Source organism: Rhipicephalus sanguineus, chromosome 6, assembly GCF_013339695.2.
Source record: "Rhipicephalus sanguineus isolate Rsan-2018 chromosome 6, BIME_Rsan_1.4, whole genome shotgun sequence".
NCBI classification, from domain to species: domain Eukaryota; kingdom Metazoa; phylum Arthropoda; class Arachnida; order Ixodida; family Ixodidae; genus Rhipicephalus; species Rhipicephalus sanguineus.
In genome coordinates, this window is record NC_051181.1 from 19,450,900 (window position 1) to 19,464,181 (window position 13,282).

At 45.2% G+C, this 13,282-nt stretch overlaps 1 protein-coding gene across 3 annotated transcripts in view; it reads right to left on the minus strand.

Annotated features, from left to right (window-relative positions):
* The window catches only part of LOC119395646 (decapping and exoribonuclease protein), a 149,794-nt gene that overhangs the window by 52,699 nt on the left and 83,813 nt on the right, over positions 1–13,282 (minus strand). For 2 of the 3 annotated variants that reach the window (XR_007416478.1, XM_037662627.2), the window contains exon 5: positions 9,355–9,440. The exons of the other annotated variant lie outside the window; for it this stretch is intronic. Coding sequence is in view for 1 of the 2 variants with exons in the window: in XM_037662627.2 (XP_037518555.1) it covers positions 9,355–9,440 (86 nt within the window). In the remaining variant the exon portion in view is untranslated. The remainder of the gene's footprint in view (positions 1–9,354; positions 9,441–13,282) is intronic. 3 annotated transcript variants of the gene reach the window in all.

The window sequence follows — 13,282 nt, forward strand, 5'->3', positions numbered from 1 at the left end:
CGGGCGCCAGGCCTAACAGACGGCGACTGAATCGGTGGACCGGTGTTTCGACGCGTGGTGGCGATTCCGGGCTCGATTGTCGGCTCCGCGAAGGAGTGCCAAGCATGAAGCTTACCCAGCACCTCCACCAGTGTAGCGACGTGGGATCGACGAGGACACGGAGAATGATAGGCAAACACGCTTTATCATTCAGAGAAACTGCCACGTCTTCTTCATCCCCGCGATGGGCCAAAAACACTCGCGCTGCTTCGTTGCCGTCGCCACTGGCACATACGAGCGGCAGTATGTTATACAGCATGACGGGAGAGGGAAATAGTGACCGGGCGTCACCCAATGCAAATTACATAACTGGTGGGCCGTTTAAAGCTTCCAACCCATTACAAAGGGCTGAGCCATAATTCTTCATCGTCATCAGTCATCGCGTCAACAAAGTGCACATCATGCCTTACAGATGCCTCGCTTCTCCGCAGAATGACGAATAATGGCTTAGTAGGTGCTTCCCAACTTCACAAAAATTGTGATTTATGGCGTAGTGGGTACCTTTCTAGTGTACTTGTATTGTAGCCCCAAGAGAGCTTAACGGGCTCTGGAAACGCCGCTCTTCCAGCTTTCGCTGTGACTGTGCTGCGGTTTCAGCGCAGGCCTGGCGTTTTTTTTTGCTGGGGGGCGCAGCGAGTCGGACGGCCGGAGAGAAACCCGCCGGCACGCAATCTCGGAGGCCATGGACCAACTTGACTAGTTTGGCAGCCGTTTAAAAGGGCAGTAACTGAAGGCGGAGTTGGTGCTAGGGTCGATGGAGATTCAAAATTAACCCATATATGGCCAGTGTCCTACATATAAGACGCTTCTTTGATGCACTCTAACATCGCTATTTCTTTAGCTGATGACTAGCGCTGCCTACAGCAGCCTCCTCTAGTGAGACATCAAGCAGGCCTTATTGAGGCCTGCTTGATGTCTCACTAGAGGAGAGCGGTTGGTCGACCACCTTTGCGGGACCGAGCAGGTCGTCAAGGACGATGCTGTTTGTGCGAGCGCTACGTGCGTGCCGACGGTGAACGGCCACATTTCTATGACATGAATAGGGAGGTGACTGCACGAGTTCTGTAGTTATGTAATCGGTAAAACGCACCTTCGTTGCGGCAGTCGTGTCTACTCGGAGCTGTCAGCAAACAACCACTACGCTTTCGCGTGCATTTTCGATTGATAACTTTCGATTGCTTGGATGCCAAGTTTGTTGAGCGGCATTAAATTTATTATGAACTCAGTGTGAAGAGCATAAATTTACATCTGCCCTGCTGAGTCAATGGCAGCATTGCAATGAGCAGTGTTCACTTTCGTGGGAGTTTCACTTTTGCCGAGGTTTGCATCCGATGATGATAACGTCGGATTGCAAGTTTAATGCCACCTTGGATTTCTTTAGAGCTCCCTCTGACAGCATAATGATGAGCGCAAAAACAATGTTTCATGCCCACTTCGACCATACATGTTTCCTGCAGAGTCGTGTTTCATTTCGGATAATGTCGATGCCTGATCATGCTCCGTGTTCGCTGATTCAAATGTCGCTTTGGTTGTTTCGACAGCTTGCTTGGTCAGCATCATACTACAGTCGAAACCCGCGATAACGAAATCCCGAAGGAACGAAATTCTCACCGCAACCAAATATTTCCGGAGCACTGGCGAACGCCCATAGGAGTCAATGCATTTCGTAACTCGAGACTGCGAAAGGTATTCATACTGCAGTCCCTCATTAACGAAAATTTTGAAGCACCAGTGCGCAAATCTACTTTCGCAACATTAACTACATTCGAAAACGGCTGAAATGCATCCATGCTACACTTAAATTGTGCAAAACTATCGCTACAACGCACTTGATAAGCAGCCGCCATCATTGTTTACAAAAAAAAAGCTGGCGACAATGATGATGATGATGACTTGCCGAAACACCTGCTCGTTATCGCGGACTACGTAGCCAAATCCACATTCCTCATGGAGTTTCGTTGGTTGGCTTGACTCTGTGCTTAGCTTTGTCGGCTTTGCGCGCACATGGTCGCGTGTGTGGAGCCATTTCTGGAGCGTTTGCTTAGCCGCTTGGTGCAACGTGAACTGTGTGTTGCGATTGCTTCGTCTGATCTCGCTGCCTGCGAAGGTGCCGCCTCCAACGAAAAAGCGGAAGCTCATCACGCTGGAAGATAAGGCTGCAACCATCAGTGAGGTGGAAAAGGCCAGGAGAAAAATGGACATCGCCGAAGAATTCGGTGTTGCGTGCAGCTCGCTGTCCACAATTCTGCGCTGATCCAGCGGAGCCACAAGAAGGTTCGCCTGTAGGCGCACTTGATGACGGTACTGGTGACAGCGCAGTGCCACCGTCACTGACCAGTGCATGGGGCGAACTTTGTGCCGTGGCAAACGAGATTCCCAATCCAGAGGCATGAAATTGTTGCGTGGTAAGGCCCGGCAAAGCAAACTTACTGACTTTTGGAAATAAAATGTGTCTTTTTGTAAATTCCATGTTTTTTCTGCCGCATTCTCGCGCCAACGAAATTCCCGCAAAAGCGAAATTTTGCGCTTTCCCCGCCGATTTCGTTATTGCGGATTTCAACTGTATACAATATCCAATGGGATCGCGCATGTTTATGGTTATGCCGAGCTTTGTGCCCGATGATAAGCGCGTCTGCTTTCGCGAAGCCATAGAAAATTTAATTGCCGCCTTGGTTCGTTTTTCAACTCCTTTCCAAAGCGGCAGCTGTACATCGACGGCAGCTCACGTGCATGCAAGGCTATAATATTTTACTAGCCGGAACCACGACATCATTATGAGGCATGCCATGGTGGGAGACTTCGGATTAATTTCGGGCACCTGGGGTTCTTTAACGTGGACGTAAATCTAAGTACGCCAGTGTTACTCCATTTCGCTCCCATCGAAATGCAGCTGCCATATTCGGAAATCGAACCCATGACCTTGATCTTAGCAGCACAACACTTCAGCCTGCTAAGGAATCATGACGTGTCGCATGCAAGGCCAATATAAATGCTCAGTGCAAACATGCAGCTTAATTCTGTTTACAGTGAGCCGCGACGGGAAATGTACTGCCATCAGCTGAATAAAACACTTGTAGTACTCACGGTACGGTATTTAAACTGTGGTGTAATAAGCCCACATGCTCCGCTGCTGTCACATTACAAATGGTTGACTAGGAAAGCCAGCACGCAATCTTGAAATGTACAGCGGTTGTCTATTTGTTGTAGCTTCGGTTCACAAACGCACTTCCCTTTCAAATGAGCATGGTCATCGCGTTTCTCCCCGTTAATAGTTCGTAATACCGTGTACTACAAAAATTGCTTCAAGGTAACAGACCGCTTACATCGCGGCAAACTGCCATAATCCACTTTTGATGCCTCTGCTCCTCGCACTGCTTGCATTGGAAACGGTAGAACATGATGGGCAATTTTTGGCTCTTCGTCCCTTTTAAACTTTTGTGACAGTTCGCAGAGCAGCTGGACTGTGTGCCTGCTTTCGAGTACGACGAAGGAGCGGCACCCATAGCGTGAAAAATGTGAGTTAAAAGCCCCTGGGAGCACGTTCTCCGCACGCGCAATGGGAAAACCAAGCAAGCGCGACCCGTCCGAGCTACCGGAGCTTTCCCCTTTCTCTGCTGGGGCGGCGGACGGCGCTGCGCAAACTTGAGCGTGGGAGGCCTATAGGCAAACACAAACGCGTGGCCAAGCACAGCTTGCGCGCGCATGCGAAGGAAAAAAAAAAAAGGTGCGCCATGCACACAGCAAAAAAAACCAACAAAAAACCGGCGCACGGCATGGGAGAGGAGGAAAAGCAAGCAAACAATAAAAAAGAAAAGAAAAAGAAAAAAGGAGCGTGGAGTGGGAGGGGGCGAGAAGCGAGCGGCTGTTGTTACTGTTGCCCCAATGACGTAAGGAACGTAATTGCTACGTAATCGCCGCCATTGCCCGGCAGCCATCCACAAGGGCCATAACTCAATGGGGCTCTCGGCGCTAGCGTCGGCGGAGCGTTTGAATTTCATGAACTTATGGGAGGTGTACGAAGAGACACGCCATCGGCTTTAAGACAAGGGTCTTATCCTGCCGTTAGCTATGCGGCGCTTGCCAGGTTGTGTTGATCTTGAAGTCAGTGCATCGTGTGGAATCAGAAACGAAACGCGCGCTGCGCCGACAGATAGTTAGTGCAGTGAGAGCAGTGTAGTTTTGCTTAATTTGTTACGTAAACAATCGTGAATGCGGCACAAATTTCTCGGCCGTGAGGCCATACCATAGGTATTAAATATTCAGGTAATAGGTAGAAGAAAATATTTCAGGCTCGTTTCGTTCCTCGTTATAGTTCAGTTATACAGTTTCTACAGCAAGAACTTCTTGGCGCTAATAGTAATCGGACTGCTGAGTATGCAGCGAAGATGAATGCTAAAGAATCACAGATATAAGGCGAGTGCTTTGCTTACAGATTCAAGAAACCCAATTCTTAGAAAATAAGCTTTACGAATGCATTGTACATCTTTGCAGGTGCTCGCACAGAACACTAAACAACTGCTCAGCTGTGAGCACAATCTCTGTACTATCACATAGACATGTCGATAGAACTTGAGCACTATATTGCAAGCAAACACTCACGAAATCAACTGGTGGGGCATGATGTGAACCTGTGCCAATGCTGGATGAATAATATATATATATATATATATATATATATATATATATATATATATATATATATATATATATATATATATATATATATATATATATTGCATACTTGTTATTGTGTTATTTACTTTTTCAATATATTTGGGCTTGGAAGCTGAAGAAGCTGAAGTATGTTTTCTCCCTGCTACTTTTATAGAAGCTCCGGCCTGAAATATGTAAAACTTTGCAGTGTGGCTGTGGATAAGTCAAGTTCATGTATGTTTTAAGTTATCTCTTTGATTTCCTAGGCTTTTTCTAGACAGTAATGCACAGACTTTCACTTCATAGTGGTAGGTGCTATAACTGTGACATGTTCATACCTGCCAAGTTTGGAGAAACGGAATCTGGGAGATCTACTTAACGGGCAGGGGGGGGGGGGGCAGTACTGCGATAGCCATTATATGGACACTGTCAGCGGGATTTTGCAGTCGCCGCTGATCTGTACAGAGTCCAAACCGATAACACCGCTTACGCATCGTCTGTTTCACGTGCGAGTAAAGGCGCGCTAGTGCTAGGGACGAACGCGGTTGAAGCAGAGATGAAACGACCCGGCCGTCACCGTCGCGCGAAGGGCACATGCGATAACATCGCTCCACGTGCGAGGCCTGTCGTCGCTTGCTTACCAGTTATTTCATCGGGGTGCCATTGAGACGGGCACGGTCGCAAGCACTGGCGAACACGCTATCTCGACAGACATCGGTAACGGCTACTTTAAGTGGAGAGCCCAGCACATAAAAGTGCTGGGCTCTCCACTTAAAGCAGTAGTAATCGACACAAAATTTTGAAGGCGAGATAACTTGTGGGATAGATTTGTGTGTACACAAACGCATCATCTACGAAATATTAACGGCTTATATAACCTATAACACATTTAGGATCAATTTTTAAATTGCGTGTAGCGCATCTCTACGCGAAACGTCCCACCTCGCGTCACCATGACGCACGGGGCGTGCAATGCACTAGACACGCGGGGCAAAACTGGATTTCCGGGAGATTTTCCTATGACCCGTACAACCGGGAGAAACGTTCAAAATCCGGGAGACTTGGCAGATATGCATGTTATTTTAATCAAACAGTAGAAGTAGGTGTGCTCAAACAAATTTGGGATGTTTCCTATATGAAAAAAAAACAAAAAAACTACCATATTCAATTAACACAATTTCACTCATCACAACAACGTAAACGTGCTTGGTGAAGCTGTGCTGCAAGAAGTACTCATCACATTTACAATCTGTTTATTAGCTGTAAATAATTTGAAGGAGCCCATTGAACATATACGTGAAGGCTAATGTAATTGAGCACAGCCTTCTAAAGTTTTGGCATATCTTTTTGTAAACTTCTATGAACTAAACACAGTTAATTAAGAAAAAAGTTTTGAGCGTAGTTTGTAAAATGTCTCACAAGGCACAACTAAATGTTGGAAAGACTTAATTCCCCTCACTGCCGTGATGTTCGTTTAGTAATGTAATTCATAATTAAGAAACTGACCCTACGTGTCGAGACCCGTTCAGTCTCTTAGTTTTTTTTAATTAAAAAAGCTAATGACTAAACGTGGCTGGAGAGTCTTCTTATTCTTATAATCTTACCCAACCAGATAGATTTCTGTCGAATATGTTTACCTTTAAATTTATATTTTCTAATGATTCACAAGCAAACAATGATATGATTATGAGTCATACAGTAGTGGGTAACTTTAGATTGATTCTGACTGTCTGGCAATTGTAGCCTTGAAGAAGACAAGACTGCTTGTCGAAACATTTGCTCCAGCGACACCTCTCATTCACAAATTTTTCGTCTCTTCAAGCTTCCGTCTTTCCCTGAACTCCAGATGCAAATCTGAGCACACGAGGGTCCTTGCATTTTGCTCCCAATGAAATGTGGCCGCCGTGGCTGGCTATAAAACCTGCGTCGTTGAGCTGAGCAGTGCCACGTCATGTAACTAATGCATGGAGCTTAGTGTTCAATTTCAACGCTATTGCAGTATAGATTGCATGACACAGTAGACGGGTAATGCTTGTGGACGATTGTAAGCACCCCTCCATGAGATGCCTGTTTAACCATTCACAAATACAGCATTGCAAGCGTGAGGTGCAAGATGACCTGTTGTAGCAGATGTTCACATGTTTCACTGCACTTGCAGAGTGGATATTCGGGGGTAGTCATCCTGTCACTGCATGGCAGTCCTGGAAAAACAAGTAATGACATCACCAGATATTGATAAGCATAATCAATAAATATGAAATTTTGCAAAAGTAAACATATAAACATAGTGAACAAAAACAGCGGTTTATTATAGATATATGTAAACGTACCTTATAATGCATGTCGTATCACTCGGGCTAGCTTCTTTACAAGGTGTGTCATGTAACAGGTGCCTCGCCCATTGCACACAGCTGTTTCCTTGTCAGGCCAGCAGGCTATGACAGAAAAAAAAAAAACAAGAATATTTCTGATTATAGTGACGGTTTCTTCATCACATTAAAGTGAAAGTATACTCATAATTTTGTGAAGCTTTTGTTGCACTAAATGTGTAGTAAAAATAACCTAAACTGACAACACGAGAAATGAGGCCTCTAAACCTTGCTTCTCAAATGCGACGGCGGCAAACTATAACTCGTATGTTGTTTGCACTGGTATATGGGCTAGTTACGAAGACACATGCGGGACGTTAGTCATGTAGTTGCCTTTTTTGATTGCAGCGACCTGGTTTGTGTTACCAAACGATACACTCAGCAACTCGCTCCCATGTGAAGCCACACTGCAAGGAACACAAGTTTTCTCATCGACAGAGTATGAAACGCTGAAAAACTTAGTCCACCGCCTCCGTGTGACACCCACACAATGTCATTGGTAAAAAAATCGAAGCAAATGGTTTTTACTCACCGGTCCGTATATTCTCGGGCTTGAAACGTGTCATCCGGTGAAAGCTTCAATCTACTTCGTTCCCCCAAGTCAGCTGAATGCGCTTCGCGAAAGAATTTTAACGAATCAAAACAAACAGAACGAAAGCGAGTGTGTTGGCCGGCAGTGGCTCGAAACATTTACAGTGAAACAAAAGCGCGTGAGACCCATCCAAATGCCACCTCTGCTGCCGTATATTTTGAAATGAAGATAATGTGTCGATAGGCTGCTGACAAGTACGAGTCAGCTGGAACAAAAACTATTACAAAAGATTGATGACATGGTACCTGGCAAGGTAAGGCCACTTGGTATAAACAGCAATTTGTTTTTTTGAAGTTTAGCATTATACAAAGAAGTAGTCTTCGGTTATTTGAACAATATTTTGATTTCAAATTTGGCCCCGATGAGGCCGCCCCTACATGGAAGTGCTATAGCGCGAATGATCCTAATGCAGAGGTTAGTAGATCCACTCCCGGTGTTTGAAGCTGGAACTCGCCCGTGGTTGATTTTTTCGCCCTCTGCAGCGGTCGCTGGAACTTTAGACTTTCCAAGGCCTGTGGCTAGAACGGCCATACTTTGGCGCCATGTTTGCTATGAAAACCGCCTTCGAGCAGCCAATGAGAGGCGAGCCTGGCAAGCCGGCCGGGCGGCTGCAAAAGTTGAGAGCCGCTCTTCGCGATGTCATGAGGTGGCTGCTCTTGGCCGTTCGAGCAGGGCAGGTGTTCGGATAGCGCATGTACAGGCCCTTAGTGCTACTGCAATCACATCGATGCAATCTTCTTTCAAAAAGATACCATTCACATTAAGTGCTCGTCCTGCCATTTCCTTGTATTTGCCTGCGTCCCTTCACGCTAACAGACTTAGTAGATTCTCCATACCAACTTGCCAAACTTTCAATCTTTTTGCCATGAAGCTACATAGAGGGCCTGCTACAAACAGTTTTGATGGAGTACCCCACACTGCAGGCAACCTGGCTCAGCATGCAACTTGATAAATCTACTCAAAAGTGCCTTTCACTGAAGACATATCAGAGGCATAACAATGTCAAACTTTGCTTCCATCATACGTTGATGTGACAAGAAATGATGCCAGTAGATTCAATTATGATATGAGCTATAAAGCTTTCAGTCTGCCATAAGGACGCATTTTTTCCATAGTAACCGACTAAATAGGCTTTTGTAATAAAATATTTATAGCTGGAATGTCACAAAGAATGTGCATATATATAACTAGTGCTTCTTGATATTATTAATATGCTCCATGTGCCTATGTATATGAGCATTCCATGTTGCTCACATGAACTTTTTTTTTCTTTTTTAGCATACATTTAGACCCGCTATTACCTGCTTGCTACGGAACCAAAGTGATATTGAGTGCTGTGCCACATAAAAGTATGAACAGAATATCTTGAATTACAATCACATTACCATAATATGGTGTCTTAATTGCTGTAGTGATGTGATAAATATATTGGCCCATAAAATTTATTTTTTCTTTTGTTATACAGTCAAAGCTTGATATAAGGTGCCTTAATTTAATGAAATCCACAATGTAACAAACTTTTTTCATTTCCAAACCTAAGCTGCATTGAAAAACATGCTCGTACTATGTTTTTTTTTATGATTGATTGAAGTAACTTGGCGTTGCAGTTTTAATAAAATCCTCAAGCACTGCATACACACACCTGATGCCTCTATGACAAATAAAAGACATTGGTCTCAGGAGAATCAATGAAGAACTGACTCTGGGTCGTCTTGTGTGGCGTGCTTCTTAATGAAGGACAGCAGCTGGTTGCAGAAGTTCATGCACACCGCACCCGACCACATGCCCTGCACAGTGAGAGAAATTATACATATTCACGGAATTATACATGTCCAGCAAACTTAGATCAAATGACAGGCACGTTACCAATAACGGTGTTCAAAGTACCAACAACTGGTCTTATGTGGAAGATAAGATGACATTGAATGGTTTCCAGCCCACTGGTACTTCAATGCTATGTGAGAACACATATTCTTTTTGTAGAACTCGTCCGTGGCCTAGTGTGTCAGACGTACTTGGAACAACAGGTAGTATGTATCACTTGACGCATTTGCAAGAGAGGGACCCTTTCTTGTGAATTTCTCATCTTCTAGTAAACTGCGCAGCAGACGGGACACAAAGAAGGAACGAAAGGGACAGATGAGAACAGGCTCACAACTGATTTTTTGTAAACATAGTCCAGCAAAAGACGTATCCAGCAAAAGTGTACAGCAAAAGACGTGTCACAGTCAAAGTCATACCTGCCAAGTTTGGAGAAACGGAATCCGGGAGATCTACTCAACGGGGCGGGGGGGGGGGGGGGGGGGTACTGCGATATGAATTATATGGACACTGTCAGCGGGATTTTGCGGTTGCCGCTGATCTGTACAGAGTCCAAACCGATAACATCGCTTACGCATCGTCTGTTTCATGTGCGAGTAAATGCGCGCTAGCGCTAGGGATGAACGCGGTTGAAGCAGAGATGAAACGACCCGGCCGTCACCGTCGCGCGAAGGGCACATGCGATAACATCGTTCCGCGTGCGAGGCCTGTTGTCGCTTGCTTACCAGTTATTTCGTCGGGCAAGGGACCATAAGGAGCGCCGTTGAGATGGGGACGGTCGCAACCGCTGGCGAACGCGCTATCTCGACAGACATCGGTAACGGCTACCCTTTTAAGTGCTGGGCTTTCCACTTAAAGCAGTAGTGACACAAAATTTTGAAGGCGAGATAACTTGTGGGATAGATTTGTGTATAAGCAAACGCATCATCTACGAAATATTAACGGCTGATATGACATATAACACATCTAGGATCACTTTTTAAATTGCATGTAGCGCATCTGTACGCGAAACGTCCCACCTCGCGTCACCGTGACGCACGGGGCGCGCAATGCACTGGACGCGCGGGGCAAAACTGGATTTCCGGGAGATTTTCCTATGACCTGTACAACCGGGAGAAACGTTCAAAATCCGGGAGTCTCCCAGGTAATCCGGGAGACTTGGCAGGTATGCAAAGTTTATCAGCGTACCGCAAACCCACACCAAAAATCCCACACACAAAATTTTAACAGGTATACGTGAAAGGCCACGTAAGTCAACAGTAGCATGTAGAACTGAGATATGCATACTCCTTATCCGACAGACTTATGGAGGGTTCATGGACGCACCCTTCTCCCTTTCTTCTAATATGGAAAGCCTCTATTATTTTTTGCCCTATGTATCTGATATCTCTAGAGATGGCATTCGCATCTTGAAAAACAGGCTTGCAACAGCACTGCCTGCAGTGTGCTGGCAAATGGAAACCCGGGCTCTTGGATAGCGAACGCTCGTGTTGTCTTAATCTCACGTTAACGCACTTCCCGCTTTCATCAATATAAGGCCTCCCGCAAGTGATTGCGGGAGGTCTTTGTTATGAGTGAAGTGCGCGAGTGTGGTGCTTCCGATGGTTGGAGCAGCAAAAACGACGAAGACGACGTACAGCGTACTACTTGTGTGAGCACGCCGAGCATCGGAGCATGGAACAAAAAAAAACACACACGGAAAATAAAGAAATCGCCGAGAGCCACTGGGACGAAAAAGAAGAAGAGCTGTGCTGGCTGTTCTAGGAACGTGGCTAGGGTGCGGACTGCGAGCTTGTCGGGCGCTTGTACCCGGGCTCTGAAGGCGTCCACCTAGCCGGCGCAGGCCTGCACGAGGACCTGGCGACCATTCTACCGGCGTGGTTTTTGCTGAGGCCCCGGCATGGCGTGGTGTGGTGCTCGGGCAGGAGACAGCACCGCCGATGACGGCATCCACCGGGAGCGGAAGTGAGCCGTCGGGCTGAGGGCCCGAGCTTGGAGACTTCCACCACCGCGTCCTCCTCACCCGACTGCTTGTGTGTCCAACCCGGTAGTGAGCCGTACTACTCTGTTTCCACATCAGGACTTTCCTGATGACAGTAGCACGTGGACTTGCACAACTTTTAGGCTCATGATAAGATTCCCTTGTTTAAGGAGAACTCTATGTATTTGTGTTCAGGCTGACGCTTGTTAGCTAGATTACCTTTTGTTCATTCTAGTGTTTCCCTTTCGTTTATTTTTTTTTTGTGTGTGTGCAAATATATTTTCATTTGTCTGAAAATCAAACGCTCACCTCCGTCTCTTATTCAAGAATAGTATTGCACAGCTGATTCAACTGGCTTTATTAAACGAACCTGTCACAGTCTTATATCGCGTATATAAGTAAACCCTGCATATTTGCTAGGAGATGAAAGCTTACCAACTCGCCCATCTTTCAACGCTTGTTACATATATTTCTTGCGAATGTGTTGTACGCTTGGTTGAGCAGAGGCGAGAAACATGCCAGTTGACAGCTGAAGAGAAGAAAGTCGAATGATGTCCCCTGACCAGTGAAGACAGGCACAGGGGAAAAAGGCACTTGAGCAATGAGGGAGCAAGCAAGAGGTGCCAGATGGAAGCAAGTGTGCACAAAAGGCAGGTGAAGGATGCTGCATTGCCGCCCGGTCAAAACAAATGTCAACTCATTCGCACTACATATTGCTACAAATAATATTTTCTTTAGTGGTGACAAAAAAAAGTATGAAAACGTTAGGCCAATAGCCTAAACTAAAGCAAGGTTTGGGTACGGGCTAGTTGGTATTCCATTTTAAATTGTGATCATATGCAGTTTTTATCAAGTGTCGTTTTTCATAAATTGCTGGTTCTTCACAATAAAATTTTAGTTGGAAGTCAGCGCTCGTCTTCGTTGCTCTCTGTCTCGTGTCTTACTTTGCGCTGTGTTCACAGCCTAAACTAGTTAAGGCACTTAATCACACAGAGTCAAACGTCGATATAACAAACCTCAATTGAACAAGAACCACATTGCAATGAACTATTTTAATTTCACAATGTGAGCTTCACCGAGAACCATGTATGTATTTTCCTGCAATTTAGCGAAGTAACCTCATGCTACAGTTTCAATTTAAGTCAACTCATTCACACTACATGTTGCTACAAATATTTTCTTTACTGGTGACAAAAAAAAGTATGCAAATGATGGGCCAATTGCCTAAACTAGTTAAGGCACTTAATCACACAGAATCAAACGTCAATATAACAAACCTCATTTTAACAAAAACCACATTGCAGCGAACTATTTTAATTTCGCAATGTGAGCTTCACTGAGAACCATGAATATTTACCTGCAATTTAGCAAAGTAACCTCGTGCTACAGTTTCAATTTAAATCAACTCATTCGCGCTACATGTTGCTACAAATATTATTTTCTTTACTGGTGACAAAAAAAAGTATGCAAATGTTAGGCCAATAGCCTAAACTAGTTAAGACACTTAATCACACAGAGTCAAACGTCAATATAACAAACCTCAACTTAACAAAAACCACACTGCGACAAACTATTTTAATTTCGCAATGTGAGCTTCACTGAGAACCATGAATATTTACCTGCAATTTAGAGAAGTAACCTCATGCTACGCGGAAAGGAAACCACACAACATTGAAGCGAGGTGACGTAATGCACTGGGCAGGGCACCTTGAACGGCGCTGCCCTCTCCTCTGGAATGAAGCGAGTTGAGAGGGAATGTGTCAGGTAAATGTAGCGATCCCTATATCTCCGGTCCTACTTTAGGTTTCCGAAAAATTCTTTCGACTA